Source organism: Castor canadensis, chromosome 3, assembly GCF_047511655.1.
Source record: "Castor canadensis chromosome 3, mCasCan1.hap1v2, whole genome shotgun sequence".
Lineage (NCBI taxonomy): Eukaryota > Metazoa > Chordata > Mammalia > Rodentia > Castoridae > Castor > Castor canadensis.
In genome coordinates, this window is record NC_133388.1 from 121756216 (window position 1) to 121773014 (window position 16799).

Below are 16799 nucleotides of genomic sequence, written 5' to 3' on the forward strand. Positions count from 1 at the left end.
TTTAAGTGGATGAATTGCATAGTTTATGAATTATATCTTAAAAAGCTGTTATAAAAAAAAAATCTATGAGTGGCTCAAGTGGTAGAGCATCTGCCTAGCAAGTGTGAAGCCCTGAGTTCAAACCCCAGTGCCACCAAAAAAAAAAAAATCCCTGACTCAGTAAACTATATTTGAATTAAGAAAATACTAGGGACCTTAAATTTCTTCTTCCTATAGCATGTTTAAATTTAACCACTTGTCCTGACTAATAAACAATTTTAAAACACTTAAAAGCAATGGTTTTTGCATATAGAAATAAAGCCTCCTATTCACTCACCACAGATGAACCCCAGCGTTTCCAAAGCCAATGCCAGCAAAAGCACTTGCCAAGTGCATGTTAGACCTTGCCTCAAGATCATCAGGATTTCTGACAGCCCTGTGGATTATATAAATAAAGAACAATAACACATCAACATTGGCATTTCCTATTGAATAAAGAGCTGCTTTAGGGAAAGACTTGGAAAAAAAAAAAAGGAGTGTTACTCAGTAGGAAGAAAAATAGGCAAGTTACTCAAACAACACCTTGTCTTCTAAATGAAAACCGAAGGGGAACATGTTTTCTCACCAATGGTTTCACCAAAGACATAATAAATATGCTGTCAGCTGTTCAAGTGATATAAAAGTGCCTGCAGGTGGGTGGGGGTGGGGAGGGTGGCAAGAAAGCCCTGATCCTGGGACTGTGAGAGCTGCTCTAGGGAAGTGCACAGACTCATTCTTTTTCATTTGTCAGTGACCCTGATGACCTCTGTGAATGGACTCAGTAAACACATTTTCAGAATGTACTCTGAGTCAGTCGCCCAAGGCTACTTGCAGGCTAACACCAGCTGGCCCAGCCATCTTTCTTCATGCAACACTGATCCCAGTTGGACCCAATGGGGCCCTCTTTTGGTGCCTGTGGGAACTGCACACCTGCTCTCAGTGTCACAGTGGAAGTGGGATGTTAATGTAGGATGAGCCTTTGCTTGCTCTGTGCCACTTTCAAACAGCAAATTCTCAAAGGCTGCTTTTAAATTCGGTTCTGATTTCCTGTGCACACTATTTGAAAACCCAGCCCCAGGGAGGAAGCCTGAAGACTGCCAAGCAAACCACTTCTACCTGGTGTTTCACGATTTTGCCTAGAGTAACCCTTACTCTTATGACATAAAACTGCTGTGACCTTTTTGGTCCTTTTGTGTGGAATGGTTAGAAGTCTGTGCCTCCTGTCCCAAACCTACTGTTAGTTCCTAATTCCCTGAATAACAAGGCAAAGTAGCAGATGCTGAGGCTTTCCGCCTTCCCTCTGTCCATCTCGCCCCCTCACCTCTCGCTGTGATTGTGCCAACCCTCTGTCCCTGTCAAACAAACTGGCTCCCTTTATCTGTGTCTGCTTCTACCTAGCCCAGTGCTTTCCACTGGGTCTCCCATGAGCCTGAAACAGTTCCGTGTCCCTTTCTCCCTCTCCCTGCTCTGCTACAAAATGTGGTTCCAAGGTCCTCTCTCTGGCAGAGCTTCTAGGTCAGGAATAGAGGAGGCACTGTGTTCATGGCTAGGTCTAACCTGCACGTGCCTTTTCCTCCATTACATACAAATACAAAAATATGTTCAACTTAGCATATGTCTTAATAGTGCAGGTGTCAGTTTCCACCTTTAAATATTGTCATCCCTCCATATCCGCAGGTTCTGCAGATTCAAACAACTGTGGATGGAAGATATTCAGGAAAAAATTACATCTGAAGTGAACATGTACAGACCTTTTCTGTCATTATCCCCTAAACAATACAGTATAATACTACATATATATTTTGCATTTCATTATAAATATGTATAAATTATATGTAAACACATATATCTAATATATGTATAGACTTAAAGTATATAGAAGGACATCTGTAGGTTATGTGCAAATGCTACTTCATTTTCCAGAAGGGACTTGAGCATCTGTGAATTTTGGTGTTGTCTGAGGAGCTCCTGAAATCAATGCCTCATGAGAACTGAGGGATGACTGCATATTTTTTGTCTATTCAGAAACCTATTGCTATTTTTTCTCTCATGCCTATGGCTATAAATATGTGTACATATGTATTTGTGTTATTAAAATTTTTAATTAGCCATTTTTTAAAGAGATGGGGTCCTACTATGTTGCCCAGGCTGGCTTCAAACTCCTGGGCTCAAGTTTTCTTCCTGCCTCAGCCTCCTCAATAGCTGGGACTAACAGGTGCACACCCCATACCTGGCTTCTGGCTATATTCTTAAATCTTTCAGGATTCTTAAAATCCTTTTATATTTTCTACTTTTAATAGCTCCTGGGTCAACAATGTCTTACACATTTACTTCTTGAGTTTAGTTCATGTGAGCTTGCTCAATGGCTGATTTCTGTGTACCTTTGGAAGGGACTGGGTAGCCACAGCCAGCATCTGTCCATGTGGTTCTCATTTCTGCCCTGGGAAGCCAAATTGTGAAGGGTAGCTCACCTTCAGCCTCTTACTCTATCTGCATCCTTCATAAATTAGGGGCTCCCCTTATTCCTCGTCTTTTCAGACTGAAGGATCAGTTTTCACCTGCCATTGCTTGGGTCCCTTCAGAGATCACTGGTGACTAGTGCTTTTCCACACCCATGAGCTGATCTGGTAAACACACCTCAGTATATTTTAGGATCAGGTATGTCCCATTTCACGTGAGAGCACAAGGCAGTTTTTCTGTTCTGCTCTATCCCCTCAGGGTACCATACCTCTTCAGGTACTTAGCCACAATCCGCAGTGCGTGGACTGCCCAGATGTCGCTGATTGGGTTGCTGCCCTGGTACGCTGGCCGCATGATAGGGTTGGAAGGGCAGGGGCTCCGCATGTGGTAGGGAAGGGCAGTGTATGACTCCAGGGCATGGCTTCAGAGAAATATTAAAAATATACGGGATGAAAGCATTGTCTCCTTCCTCCCCCACATCCAATCACAAACCAGAACTCAATCTCCTGCGTATATGCTATTCAGCACTGACGCTCACCCTACCTTCCACATCAGGCTCTTGCCCATGACAGTCACTGCTTAGTATAGAAATGAATACAGTTAAGTTTGCATTAGCAATACCGCAGTGTTTTCAACTGTTATATATGAGATTGATCATGGGCATAAAATTGCAGTTAGATAGAAATGAGATGTTCTAGTGCAGGACTGCACAGTGGGGTGACTATAGAGAGTGATTGTGTATGGAATATGTCAAAAAGCTGGAGGAAAGGATTTTGGATGGTTTCACCATAAAGAAGTGATAAAAGTTTGACTTGATTGTTCAACATATATGTGTGGCAAAACACCATATGGTACCACATTCATATATTCAGTTTTCATCTTTTATGTATCTATCTGTGGTAGAAATATGGATTGGGAGCCATGGGCACATTATGACTGGAGCGATGGGTGCATTGTGGCTAATGCCAAGGGACTGCATGGTGAGACTGGTCAGGCCACTAAACATCTGGAACACAGTTTTCTTTTTCTATCAGTTAGAGTCCCCATGGTACTGTGCTGCAGGGAAGTGCTGATGGGTGAAAAGAGCTGGCACAGAATCCATGTCTGGACCAATGTTCTAGAGACACTGGCTTCCTTCCCTGTGCAGCCCTGGCCTGCCCTGCTTTGTGCAGCAGTAAAGGCAGGTGGTGTGGTCCTGAGACACTCACTGCACATCACTTCAAACTGCCCTCTGTCTGCAACCCCATGTCCATAGCTGAGGCTGGGGTGCCCCATCCTGAACAGGCTTACACCAGGCTGTACCTAGTCACCAATGTTTCCAGCTTCAAGGTTTCCATCCAGGAAAGTGGATGATGACGGCCAATGTGAGGGATGTGTGGACACTAGTCAATGAAGGCTTGTCAGGCCTAGAAATAGGCACTTGGGCAATAAAATACTGTCTGTAGGCCTGGTCCTAGAAAACCCCTTAGAGGTGGCACTGGTACCTACCAAAGCACATCGAAGCCACTGTTGGCCACCACCTGGCCAGGCATGTGGAGGGTGTGCAGAGGGTCAACTAGTCCCAGAGTGGGTTTGATGGCTCGAGAAGCAATGCCTAAAACATAAGGACTCTTAATAGAGACTAAAGGTACGGCACCATTTAAAAACCATTAAATAACTTTAGGATAATAAATTACCCAAAAAAAAATCACAGTGTGAAAAAAGAAGTAGCTAAGTAGCAACAGGCAGTGGAAAGAGATTTGAAGTCAGAAACTTGGGTGTTTCAGTGGCGTGCTGGAGTTGCTCCTACCTACAACATCCCAGGGGCCACGTGCATTCATGTCTTCCTGCGTTTGGGAAGAGCAATGACACCATTATCCAAACTGGGAATATTTGCACCATGGAAATTGGCAAATACTACAAAGCAGGCTTATTTATTATTAAATTTCAGAGAGCTGGTTTGCTAGTACACCTCTGGCCCTTGCTCTACACCATACTTTGTGTCAATGGATAAGTCACTTAGCCTTTCTAAATGGTCATATATGTATATGATTATTTGTCATCTATCTATCAATCTATAAAAAAACAACCACAGCAATAAAAAAAAAACATTGGAGAGAGAAAAATGCCCATTTATTATTGATATAGTCACTAACATGAGCAGAAGAATGGCCAATTAAGATTTATGGCATTTCCATATACTTTTGTAGGTAATTCTCAAGAGGAAGTTTACTATTTTTATATGTACTTGGATAAAGAAAGAAAATGTATGTATGCATATATCCTTTCTGTAAGTCTGCAAGTCCTAGATTTCTAAATAATACCATTAAAGAAAAAGGAGTGAAGGGACCAGCTATGGTGGTACATGCCTATAATTCCAGCTATTTAGAAGGCAGAAATCAGGGGGATTGTGGTTTGAGGCCAGCCTGGAGAAAAAGTTAGTGAGACCCCATTTCAAAAAACAAGCTAGGTGTGGTGTTCATGATTGTAAATCCCAGCTATGCAGAAGGTACAGGTAGGAGGATCACAGTCCAAGGCTGGCCCAGGCAAAAACATGAGACCTTATCCCCAAAAAAAAAACAAAGCAAAAAAGGACTGAATGCATGGCTCAAGTAACAGAGCACCTGCCTAGCAAGCATAAGACCCTTAGTTCAAACTTCAGTACCATAAAAATAAAAAAAAGGGAGTAGAGTTGAAAGATAAAGACAAGAGAGAGAATTAAAAATACATTGTAGGCAGAGTTCTTACCGGTTTTTACTTTCAAGTGTTCATAGTCAAAAATAGCAACCCCAGTAGTTTCACTCCCAGTTCCTGAGGTAGTTGGGACTAGAAGAAAATAATATTAATTTTTGTTACTCTTTTTTAAAATAATATTAATCTTAGTAGAGTATTTAAATAAAGATCATGGAGATATTTAATTCAATCTTAGCAGCAAAGTTAGAGAACAAAGTTACAGAAGGAAGCTTTGCTGATCCAGCTGCTTGTCTGATACCTGCATCTGTATAACATGTATGTAAGGTTAGTGTGTGTGATGATGCCTGCTTGCATTAACATGCATGAATGAGATCTGTGTTGCATTAACTTGCACGATGTCTGTGCCTATATTAAAAAGCATGTGAGGTCTGTGTCTGTAATAGTATGTATGTATTCAATATACATGCCGATGTCTACAGGAATGCACGTTTAACATGTATCATGTCAATATCAACATGTTGTGTGACCTCCATGCGTCAACATGCATGAATGTTATCTATGTGTGAATTAACATGCATTTATGGTTTAATATGCATGCCATCTGTATCTACAGAAACAGACTCATTTAATACATCTGGTGTCTGTGTCTGCATTGACATACATATCAAATAATTGTATCTGTGCTAACAGGCATGCATGATGCCCGTGTGTGTGTGTGTATATGTGTGTGTGTGTGTGTGTGTGTGTGTGTGTGTGTGTATGTGTATGTGTGTGTGTGTGTGATGTCTGCATCCGTCTGCCCCTTGAGCCCTGGGAACCTTGGGTTCCTCCGGCACCAGAGCTCACGCAGTTGCAGCTGGGCATTCAGATGTAGGCTGCTGGGCACCTGGTACCTCTGGCAGGAAAGCGCGCATCGCTGTCTCTAAAAGACATCTTTATTCCCACTTGGCTGCAAGCACAGCACCCAGCCTTTGCTGGGCCCTGTGGTTTTGTAGTTCTGTCAAGTTTCTAAACTTTACTAATCACCCCTCTGTGTAAGCTGACACAGTTTCCCCAGAGGGTTCCATTTGCCAGTGCCCAATTATGCTGCTCCCTGCTGATTCTCATTCATGTCAAAGCATCAGAGCAGTGGGGAGTCCCTTTTCTGGACCTTAGGGGCTGGAGAGGGGGAGAACAGAGGACAAAACTGAGGATATGTCCCCATCACCAGTTAGTGCATTTCAGCCACAAAACTCTTTAGAGTAATATGCTAAGAGCATAAAACAAGACAGACAGAAAAAAAGATGGGAAAACCGCAAGGCTCCCTGTGGAACACACAAGCTATTTTGATATAGATTTGTGTGTTTGTGCCCTGGGCAGCCATGGAGCAGATGTCATCCACAATGACATGGGCCATGCTGGCCACATGGCCCAGGAAATAGACAAAGCCTGAGGTCAGCTGAACAGCCATTATGTAGGAGAAAAGGTTGAGTCATTGAAAAATAACAGCAAATGTTCTCTTTAAACTCCACAGTGGATGGCAAAATGGAACAAAACAGATGGGTTTTGTCCCTCTGATAACAGAGGGACCTGCCAAATGTCATGAGGGCCTGCCCCTACCCCACAGTGACTAACCTAAATGTGCAAACTTCCTCCCACTGACCCAAATTGTCTCTAGCTGTGTAGTAATGAAGATCAGGATTTTAAACTGAATGAACTGCTATCTGTTTTGAACAAATCAGAAGTATTAGAAATACTCTAAAATTACTAGGCTGGCATCTTTCCTGCAGTCTTTTGCCAGCTGCAAAATGTCTGGAACAAGCAGTCTTTACCTGCAATCAGAGGCCTCAGCGGCACCAACACAGGCTTTCCCTTCCCAATAGGAGCATTGACATAATCCAGGAACTCGGAGTTAGGGCTGGAGGCATACAGATTAGCGGCTTTGCAGGTGTCCATCGTGGAGCCACCGCCTACAGCAACATAGGCATCAAACGCTCCCTTTTTGGCAAATTCAATTGCATCCATGAAGCTTGGAGAACAGAAAACAGAACCCACTACATCATATTTTTCAGAAACACACTGTCATGCCATTAAATAAGGAGTGGGGCAAATTCTCAACCATAGTGCTATGTGCTCAGTTCCACTTAAAGTAAGTAACAAGGACATTGCAAAATTACCTTGAGTCTGTTGGCTCCACCCTCACCTCATCGTAAACCTGAAAGTTGATGCCATTCCTCACTAGGGAATCCATAACTACTCGGACGGGGGGGAGCTGGGAGAGGGTCTTGTCTGTCATCAAGCAAACATTTTTAGCCCCCATGTTCTGTAGATCCTACAATGAAAAAAAAAATCATTCATAAGTTAGGTTTGATTGCACTAGAACTGTAAAAGACTCTTCAGGCAAACTAAATTAAGTATTGTGCATCTTTAAAAATAAAGGAGGGTCAGGCATGATGGTTCATGTCTGTAATCTTAGTTACTCAGGAAGAAGAGATGGAAAGGATCAAGTTACAGGCTAGACCAGGCAAAAAAGTTAGTGAGACCCCCATCTCAAACCAGTAAGCTGTGCACACCTGTCATTTCAGCTACACAGGAGGCGGTCCAGGCTGGCCTGGGCTAAAATGAGAGACTCTTTGAACAAAAAAGGATGGAGGCAAGCATGAGTTCAAACCTCAGTACCACAAAAAAATAATGAATAAATAAATAAAAAGGACTCAATTGTTGTCCGTCAGTACTTGTAGGACGTGACATGTAACATTTATAGCAGGACGCCTCAAATACTTGCCAGGCCCACTTCCTTTGTAACTCCTGGTCCATATCTAATATTTGAAACAGCCATCTGAAAAAGAAGAAACAAGATTTAGATGTAGGGTATGTTAGAGACTTGGCTTAGAATTCCATTTCTAAGAACCTGAAATGGCTCCTCCTCGTCTAGAGAATAAATGATATACTCCTCAGCATCGCCTCCTATGCCACTTAACCATCTGGCCTCACGCTTCTTTCACTGAACTTTGGCCAGCCATACTGGAATTTGTATTTATCTTTTCTCAAATACAGCACAAACTCTCAATTGCCTGCTCCCTCCTTCCACTCTACACCTAAATCAACTCTCAAATTTCTTTTTTTAATTACTATTGTTGTGCTGGGGATACATTGTGACATTTACAAAAGTTCTTACAATATATCATATTTGAATTCAGCCCCTCTTTAAATTTCTTAATATCTGATTTAAGTGTTATCTCCTCCATGTAATTTTTGCCCTTTCATCCATCTACCGTATCCATCTGTCCTCCTATTCAACCAGTGTTAGTGTCTACTATGATCCAGGCCCCATGCTAGGCTCGGTAACACAACTATGAATAAGAGAAACATGGCCTCGCTACCTTTACAGGTGAGAGACGTGTTCTCATACTGATGGATGGTGGGTCACTTTTTGGATTGAGGACATGTTTTGTTTGATCTATGTTGTATTTAAATTTCTTTCTTTTTTGGAATTTTCTAATAACTCTTAAAAATCAGAATTTTAAAAAATCCAGTATGGCCACCAGATTTCTATATTAAATTTCTATATTTTTCTGCATTCCCTTGTGGCAGCAACTCTATGGATCTGAGTGGAGGTGGTACTTTTCAGATGGAGTCTGCGCGCTCAGATGGCCCCTGGTGACATTTCAGTTTTAACCCCTGGACTGAGGAGGAGGCAGAGAATTAAACAAATAATTATAAGTAATTATGTAACTACAGTGTAATAAAAATATACCAGAATTAATTGTTCCCTTTGCTCTTCCTTCCACAGATTACTTTGACCTTTTTTGGGATTGCTATAACTACAAAATAAAAGGTTTAATATATTGCATATGTAATTTGGAAAGTGTGTAAAATTGGGAGTTTGTCCTATTTTAATAACTGCATAGACAATAGTATTTAGACATTACTTGTGTTCTCAGAAAATTTATATTCCATTATCCTTACAAGAGACTTTGCTAAATAGGGCCTGATCAAATAGAGATTATAGAACATCAATTAATAACAGGTTTCAAACAAAATTCTAATGCATTAGCAAAATGGTATGGTTGTATTTTTTGGGGGTAAATCATAAAAGAAAGAATGAACTGATGAACTCTACCTCAAAGGCATAATCTGTTGTTTTCCCAGAAGGTGGAAGTCCAGGAGCTAGAAATGCAGAAATTAGCATCAGAATAAACCTTAAAAATAAAGCATAAATATTGCTTTCTGATAGTATAACCCAGTGGTGAACATAACCTTTTTTTTTTTTTTTTTAATGGTACTGGGGTTTGAACTCAAGGTCTTGAATTTGGTGCAAGCAGTCAAACCCTTTTGCTTCAGTTTGTGTTTTAGATCAGGTCTAGCATTTTTGCCCAGGGCTGCCTTGGAATGTGACCTCCTACATCTGCCTCCTGAGTGGCTGGGATTACCAGTGAGAACCACCATTCCCGGCCCTATAAGCATGCTCTTGAAGCCTTGCCACCTAGCCCTTTTTTGTGTGTCTGGTATTTTTGAGATAGAGTCTCATGAACTATTTGCCTGGGTTGACCTCAAACCAATCTCCTCCTGATCTCTGCTTCCTGAGTAGATAAGATTATAGGCGTGAGCCACCAGCACCTGGCTAAAATATATATTTTTTAAGTTTTGTGGTGGCACATCAAATTAAAGTCAATATTTGCATTTAAGGTAGAATATAATGCTTGTTTGATGTTGATTTTGTGAAAATGAAGTGATTTGAAATATTTTCTCCACTGAAATTAAAAATTTTTTTGGGAAACATGTAAAAAATTCCTCTAGAGTCTAGAGAGTTGGGTTATTGTTTGAGAATTACTACTAGTAAAATACTTAAAGTCCTGCTTATATTCTTAATCAACTGAATAATTCAAATTGAGAATTTTTTGGGGGGGGTTGGCGGAGTGGCTCAAGTGGTAAGAGGGTCTGCCTAGCAAGCATGAAGCCCTGAGTTCAGACCCCAGTGCCATAAAAAAAAAAAAGTATTTTTTCACAAAGGTAACAGCATAGCAATATAGTCACATTTTCACTTGCTGACCGAAAAAAATCTAGTTTTCTTGGTGATATTTAACAAAAACTTTTATAAAGTATGTTTCTTTGCAAAGTATCAGTTTTTTTTTTTTTAATTTTGGTTGTACTGGGGTTAGGATTCAGGGCCTCATACCTCACACTTGCTAGGCAGGCACTCTACCACTTGAGTCACTCCACCAACTCTGCTTTTGTGTTGAGTATTTTCAAGACAGGGTCTGTGTATCCTAAATAGCTAGAATTACTGGTGTGAGCCACCAGCACCTGGCTAATACCAGGTTTCAATTATGGCAAAAAACAACTTTCTGGCCTGGTGTGGTGGCTCCTACTGTAATCTCAGCTACATGGGAGGCAGAGATAGGGAGAATCACAGCTCGAGGCCAGTCTGGGCAAAAAGTTAGTGAAACACCATCTGAACAAATAAGCTGGGTGTAGTGGCATGTGCCTGTCATCTCAGGCTTAGGTAGAAGAATCATCATCTGGGCAAAACCAGCAACCTTATCCTTAAAAAAATCTAAAGGGCTGGGGAGGCTGCTCAAGTGGTAGAGCACCTACCTAGCAAGTGGGAAGCCCTGAGTTCAACCCACAGTACTGCCAAAAAACCAAAAAACCCCAAACAATTTCTGTCATATTGGAGCAACAAGATAATCTCATCAATGAATTTTATCTTTGTTTTTTTCATCTACTTAGTTATAATCAGTCCTGGTGAATCACAGATAAATAAAAGTCTACAGAATAATTTTTACTACTTTTTTGTTACTGTTATTGTTAAAGAAAAAGAGACCAGGAGTAGACAGCAAAGGTACCCTTATCAAAAGTCAAATTCCTCCAGGCTTTAAAGTAGTACTACTGCTGCTACCACCACTACTCATTCTAAAAGGAATAATTTGGGTCCTAGAAAACTGTGAGATTATATTTCTGTATGTTATTAATTTTATCCCCCTAAATAGAAAATTTCTGATTCTTTGTTGAAACCAACCAAGGACTGGAGCAAACCAGCTGCAGGCAAAATTCTACCTCTGTTCCTGAAAGCCTTAAAGACTGGGCATCCAGTCATGGATGGTGGCTAGTGACCGGGTGGCCCTGGGGGCAGGAAATAGGCCTTGGTTATTCACTCTGTTCTTTCAAATAGGCCTCTACTTAGGATCCTTGATGGCCAGGACGCCTCCTTCCCCTCCCTCTCCCGTTTCCATCTGACCTTTTCTTCTAAGAGGCAAAATCAGTTTTTGTGTCAATAATTCACATGACATTCTGGGAACATGCTGAAGCTACAATGAGCTTCCTGGTGCTCTGCAGAGAATGGAGTCTGGTAACAATCAAGACATTGGTGAGAACTGAAAACTTTTGTCATTATTTTTGATTATTAAGAAAAAGATTGGTATTTTAAGAATGGACGCAAACAAGTTTTTCCTTCTAGGAACCACCTTATTCTGTAGCCTTTGGCTTTTAGAGATGTCTTACAACTCTGATGATTTCTGTTTGACAAAGCTAGATAGTCTCAAAATTCTATCATCAGTGCATTTTTGTTTCTATTTAAAATAGATAAAAGCATTATAAATAGCATTAAATATAGATTTGAGCCAAACACATAGTCAGTAGCATGCAATCGGCTAACCCTTGCATAGTTGGAGCTACAGATGACAAATTTCTTTTTTTTTTTTTCATTTTTCTTTTATTATTCATATGTGCATACAAGGCTTGGTTTATTTCTCCCCCCTGCCCCCACCCCCTCCCTTACCACCCACTCCACCCCCTCCCGCTCCCCCCCTCAATACCCAGCAGAAACTATTTTGCCCTTATCTCTAATTTTGTTGTAGAGAGAGTATAAGCAATAATAGGAAGGAACAAGGGGTTTTGCTGGTTGAGATAAGGATAGCTATACAGGGCATTGACTCACATTGATTTCCTGTGCATGGGTGTTACCTTCTAGGTTAATTCTTTTTAATCTAACCTTTTCTCTAGTTCCTGGTCCCCTTTTCCTATTGGCCTCAGTTGCTTTAAGGTATCTGCTTTAGTTTCTCTGCATTAAGGGCATTAAGTAGCATGCAATCGGCTAACCCTTGCATAGTTGGAGCTACAGATGACAAATTTCTTAGAGCAAAGGGAGCCAGTTTTGTCAGCCTCCCTCCCATGTGCCCTGCTTTCCTTGCTTTATGCTAATGTATCACACATGCCACCTGTAGAAAGCAAAATCATGACTGGTATAAAAACACAAAAGGTATTACCTTGGGAGTAAGTGTGAGAATGAGCTGGGCACTGGCATCTAAGGAAAAGGAAAAGGAAAAGGAAAATGTAACGTGAAACTGGAAACCAAAACAAATGAGAAGCTGTGAAGTAACTCTCACATAGCCATAAGAGACTATGAATTGGTAGCTATTGGCAGGCACTGTACAATAGGAAAAAAAAAACATAGAAATCACAAAAGACAAAAAGTTGAGCCAGAGTCTTTCCAGAGCTAAGGGATCATTTTTCCATAAATTTGTTTTTTCAAGCAGTACCTATTAAATGTCTGCAGACAGCTGAGATAAGCACTCTGGGAATGCACATAGGTTTAAGACAGGGTCCCCGGTTTGTTCAGTTCCCAGCTTTGACCAAATTGTCCTGAGGTTAACTGTCCCCTGCCTCTTCTTGTCATCCCTCCATGATGGGAAACTTTTCTTGTACTTATCCCACATCTTCAAGGTGTTTAGTTTTTCTTCAATCAGGCTCTGAACCTCCATGAAGTCCTCCCTGGACCCACAGGTCTCCCTGGTTACCAAGGCAGTCTCCACTGCATTGCAGCCTCAAGCTCAGTGTACTTCTTTGTCCCTGGGCGGTCCCCAGAGCACTCATACTTGGTGGCACTTGTGTTTCCTGAAGCCCATCACCTCTTCTAACTTCTCAGTTGGCTTCTCCACAGATTTTGTACATCCTCTTGTTTTGGGAACGCTCCCTCCCTTCCCTGTCCCAGTCGTCTATTTTTTGGTTAGTCTCTTCTCTGGCTTCTCTTTTTCTGTTCAGTTTTGTTTCTTTTTTATGGCCCAGAGTGTCTTCTCATAGTGCTGTCTTAGTAGCTACTTGAGTGAGTGCATGACCTCCTTTTCACCCTACCCCGCCAAAATTCAAATTTGGAATTAAAATATCCAAGCGGGGAAACCCCTGGAGGAAGGAAAAAATAGGTTTCAATGGCTCTCAAGATCTCAAAACTTCCTGAGACTTGAGGTCAAGTCAGACATAAGTCAAGGCTGCCACCTAGTGGTCCCCAAGGGGACTTATGAAAATATGCCAGGTCAGGCAGAGGCTTGTCCCTCACAGGTGGGTTTTACTTCCCACAACTTGACCTTGAGCCTTCCAAGGACAAGAGAAGAGAAGCAAAGGGAAGAAAAATATCCAAACTCAAAGCTTTCCAGAGTGAATGCTCCTGGGAGCACATGCTTCCTCTTCCCACCCTTTCTCTTGCTATTTTTTTTTCAAGCTCTGATGCTACTCCTTTTTTTTTTTATTCCAAGCTCGTTTCTACTTCTTATATGTGACGTTCCTGTCCTGTCCCCTCCTTCCCTCTGAGGACTTCCATCTGTATTGTATTTCCTAGCGTTCCCTCCTCACTCAGCCCTTCTTATCATACCTGATTTTTTCATGCCTGTTTATTTCTGATTCTCCTCCACTGGCCTGCATTTGCTGGCTCCACTGCCTCACCTCCTGCACATTCCTTGGCCCCTGAAACCACAGTGTTTGCAAATCCCTGCTCTTGGGTTGGCTCCTTGCTTCTCAGACCTTTTAGCACCTCACTCTCACAGCACCCTACTGAAGAGAGCCATTCCCACCTTGAAATTTTATCCACTTTCCTCTTGGTTGGGTAAAATTCTTTCTTTGGCTTCCAGGACTCCCTGCTTGTCCAAATTTCCTCTTATTATTCCTTCTCTGGCCCCTTCTCCACTCTGCTCATTCCTTAAACGTTGAGTTCCGTCCTGGGCCTTCAGCCATTCTGACCCTTCCTTCTTCCTTACCTTTTATAGTCTACCATGCACCAAGGGTCCTGGCATTTCTCCACCTGAGTTCGCCCACTTCTCTCCTGGTCCTTGCCACTCTCTGGTTCTGCTGTCATCACTTCCAGATTTCTACTAACTTCCTCAGTGGTTTCTCCCAGCTGCCCCTTTGCTACCTCTATTCCTCACGTTGTGATCAGGGGCATATTTTTCAATGATGTGACTCTCTTGTCTAAAGCTGAGTCCTTGGCAAATAAAGTTCAGACCTGGCCCTGGCTGACTGACCCTGTTTTCTCTAGCTTGGCTTCTCAACTTGCTCCATCTCTGAGTTTTAGCTTCTAGAAAACCAATTTCTTTTCCTTGAATGAGCCACAACCTCTCTCCTTCCCTCCCCGCTCCAGAACTTTACCCTGGAATGTGTTTTCCCTGGAATGTGTTTTCTTTCCTGTTCTACCCAGTAGCTGTCGTTCTTTCCAGTCAGCTCCCCAGGGCACTCTCTTCTGAGGCCCAAGGCCCTAGGTAGATCCCCCTTCTCTGTGATCCACAGTGCTGCACCTCCCTCACTGAAACTGCTGTCAAGTCTCACTCCACACCTCCAGGCTTGCCTCTCCAATCTATACTGCCACTTTCTGTTATCTATAAAACACAATTTACATTCTTAGACTAGGTCTGAGAACAAGAACTGTGAAGCTGGAGTATCTGGGTTCCAATTATGGCTATGTCATTTGCTTAGCTATCTGACACTGGACAAGTTCTTTCCTTCATGCCTTTATTTTTTTTACTTATAATAGAACATAGGTTGTCATCAGCAGTAGTTACTGCCACTAATTCTACATGTAAAGTGTATGAACAGTACCTGTCACATGGGAAGTATACAGTTAAGTGTCAGCTATTTTCTCATTCATGGTCTTTCACCATGTGTCTTCTCCATTCTCACCTCTTGTAGGAAGATAGGCCAAGACTTTATTTTTGGATCCTGGAACTGCACCCCTCCCTCTGGTGCTGCACCCCTCCCTCTGGTGCTGCTTCTCCCTCTGTCTGGAATTCCTCTCTACTTCTCCTATTTTTCTTGCTCTCAAGGCTCCAAGTTCTCCTATTTTCCCAGCCCATTTGTGCACTTGTACACTCCACAAATATTGATCAGGCAACTTTGTACCTGGTCTTTGTTAGGGGGAAGTCAGTTGTGTGGTAACATTTAACACTGGATTCCTTGTACATGTCAGAAGACTAACTCCTGGGGTTTCTTCCTTTCCATCTTCCACCTTGTGAGAATCAGCTTAGGTTGGGTTTTTTTCTGTCAAAGGATTTAATTAGTAACTACATCTGTTACAAATGTTAGTCTCACTAACTCTCTTCCTCCTAAACTCATTCATGGACTCTGATTAACCTGATAAAAGTTTCTATTAAGAACAAAGGATTGTTATTCTCAGCCAGACAAAATTCTGCTAGATGCCCTGGTTCCGGAGCTGATAACCTAAAACAGTTATTGCTTCTCTGAGCTTTTGAACTTCTTTGTCTTGAAAACCCCCTCCTGATATCCCCTTTCCGATTAGCCAACCGTGAAGACTGTGAACCCAAAATCTGCCCCATTCAGGGGAGGGCAGCATTGCATTAGAGATAAAACCCCAGCAGATACCATGCTGGATGTGCTTGCTTTGTCTGGTGCACCCTTCTACAGAAGTCAATTTGCCTTGCCTGTTGTCTTCTGAGTTGTGTCGTCTCTCTCTCATGACACCTCAATATCTTAAAGGTATTTCTAACAACCAGCTGTGATCCTCAACAAGCAGTTTTATGTCTGTCCCCTCATCCGATCCCCCTGTACTTTGCTGCAGATCCTTTTCTGGTTGTATCCTGAGCATCAAGCATAGTTGGTGGACCTAACACATACGTGTCGCCTGGATGTTAATTTGTCTTGGCCACTGTGCCAAGTTCTGCACTGCCTGTCACGGTGTGGGGCCTGGTTGTCTTTGGACCCAGTTGCTCTCATGGTGGATAAACGGGATAAAACCTGTCTCACCGCTCGGAGCGGCCCGGCGTCCCTACAAGTCCCGAAGGAACCGGGTCCCGCCCGCCGCCCACACTCACGCTGCGCGTTGCAGGAGCCTCAGCAGGTGCGCGACTCGGGCCCGGGTGGCCGCCATGGCTGCGCCGGTCCTCCCCGCTCCCAATCCCGTCCCGCCGCCCTCCTTCCGCCCCTCGGCCCCCGCCGCGCAAGGTCACTGGGCCCGCGGTGGCTCAGTGCCAGTTCCCAGGACTCGGAACCAAGCTGCCAAGTCTCCCTTCACCGGAGGGTCGTGGATACTGCTCTAAACCTCACCATTTTTCAAACATCGGGGACTTGAGGAAAGGGGTAGGAGAGCGCAGTTTTTTTTTCCCCACTCTGAATTCTTTAACATGTTACTTTGCCTTCGAAGTACTTTCAGAGTAAATTATCAAGACAATACATTTATACTTCTGATGGTAAACTAGAATCATGCAAAAAGGCCTCACTGCAAAACCAAGAAAGCCTAAAAGCAAAATTCCCAAACAAAACAAGCGATAAATTCCTCCAACTTAAGAACTCTGAATAGTTTTGCCTTTGATTCAAGTTGTTCAAGTTTCATGGGTTGTTAGAGCTTGCCATGGTTATACCGTACTGAGGGTATCTTTTTTTTTTTTTTC

The 16799-nt window shown here is 42.5% G+C and overlaps 1 protein-coding gene across 4 annotated transcripts in view; it reads right to left on the reverse strand.

Moving 5' to 3' along the window:
- Nucleotides 1-16333, reverse strand: part of Adhfe1 (alcohol dehydrogenase iron containing 1) — a 30216-nt gene extending 13883 nt beyond the window's left edge. For 3 of the 4 annotated variants that reach the window (XR_012446323.1, XM_020158784.2, XM_074068588.1), the window contains exons 1-10: nucleotides 16224-16333; nucleotides 12399-12436; nucleotides 9254-9300; nucleotides 7916-7969; nucleotides 7308-7462; nucleotides 6963-7159; nucleotides 5206-5283; nucleotides 3967-4072; nucleotides 2747-2899; nucleotides 317-415 (exon numbers count right to left, since the gene is read on the reverse strand). Coding sequence is in view for 3 of the 4 variants with exons in the window: in XM_020158784.2 (XP_020014373.2) it covers nucleotides 317-415; nucleotides 2747-2899; nucleotides 3967-4072; nucleotides 5206-5283; nucleotides 6963-7159; nucleotides 7308-7462; nucleotides 7916-7969; nucleotides 9254-9300; nucleotides 12399-12436; nucleotides 16224-16279 (983 nt within the window). In the remaining variant the exon portion in view is untranslated. Of the gene's footprint in view, nucleotides 1-316; nucleotides 416-2746; nucleotides 2900-3966; nucleotides 4073-5205; nucleotides 5284-6962; nucleotides 7160-7307; nucleotides 7463-7703; nucleotides 7856-7915; nucleotides 7970-9253; nucleotides 9301-12398; nucleotides 12437-16223 lie in introns of those variants that run through there. The other variant, XM_074068589.1, reaches the window with a different exon arrangement.
- Between the last annotated feature and the right edge of the window lie 466 nt (nucleotides 16334-16799).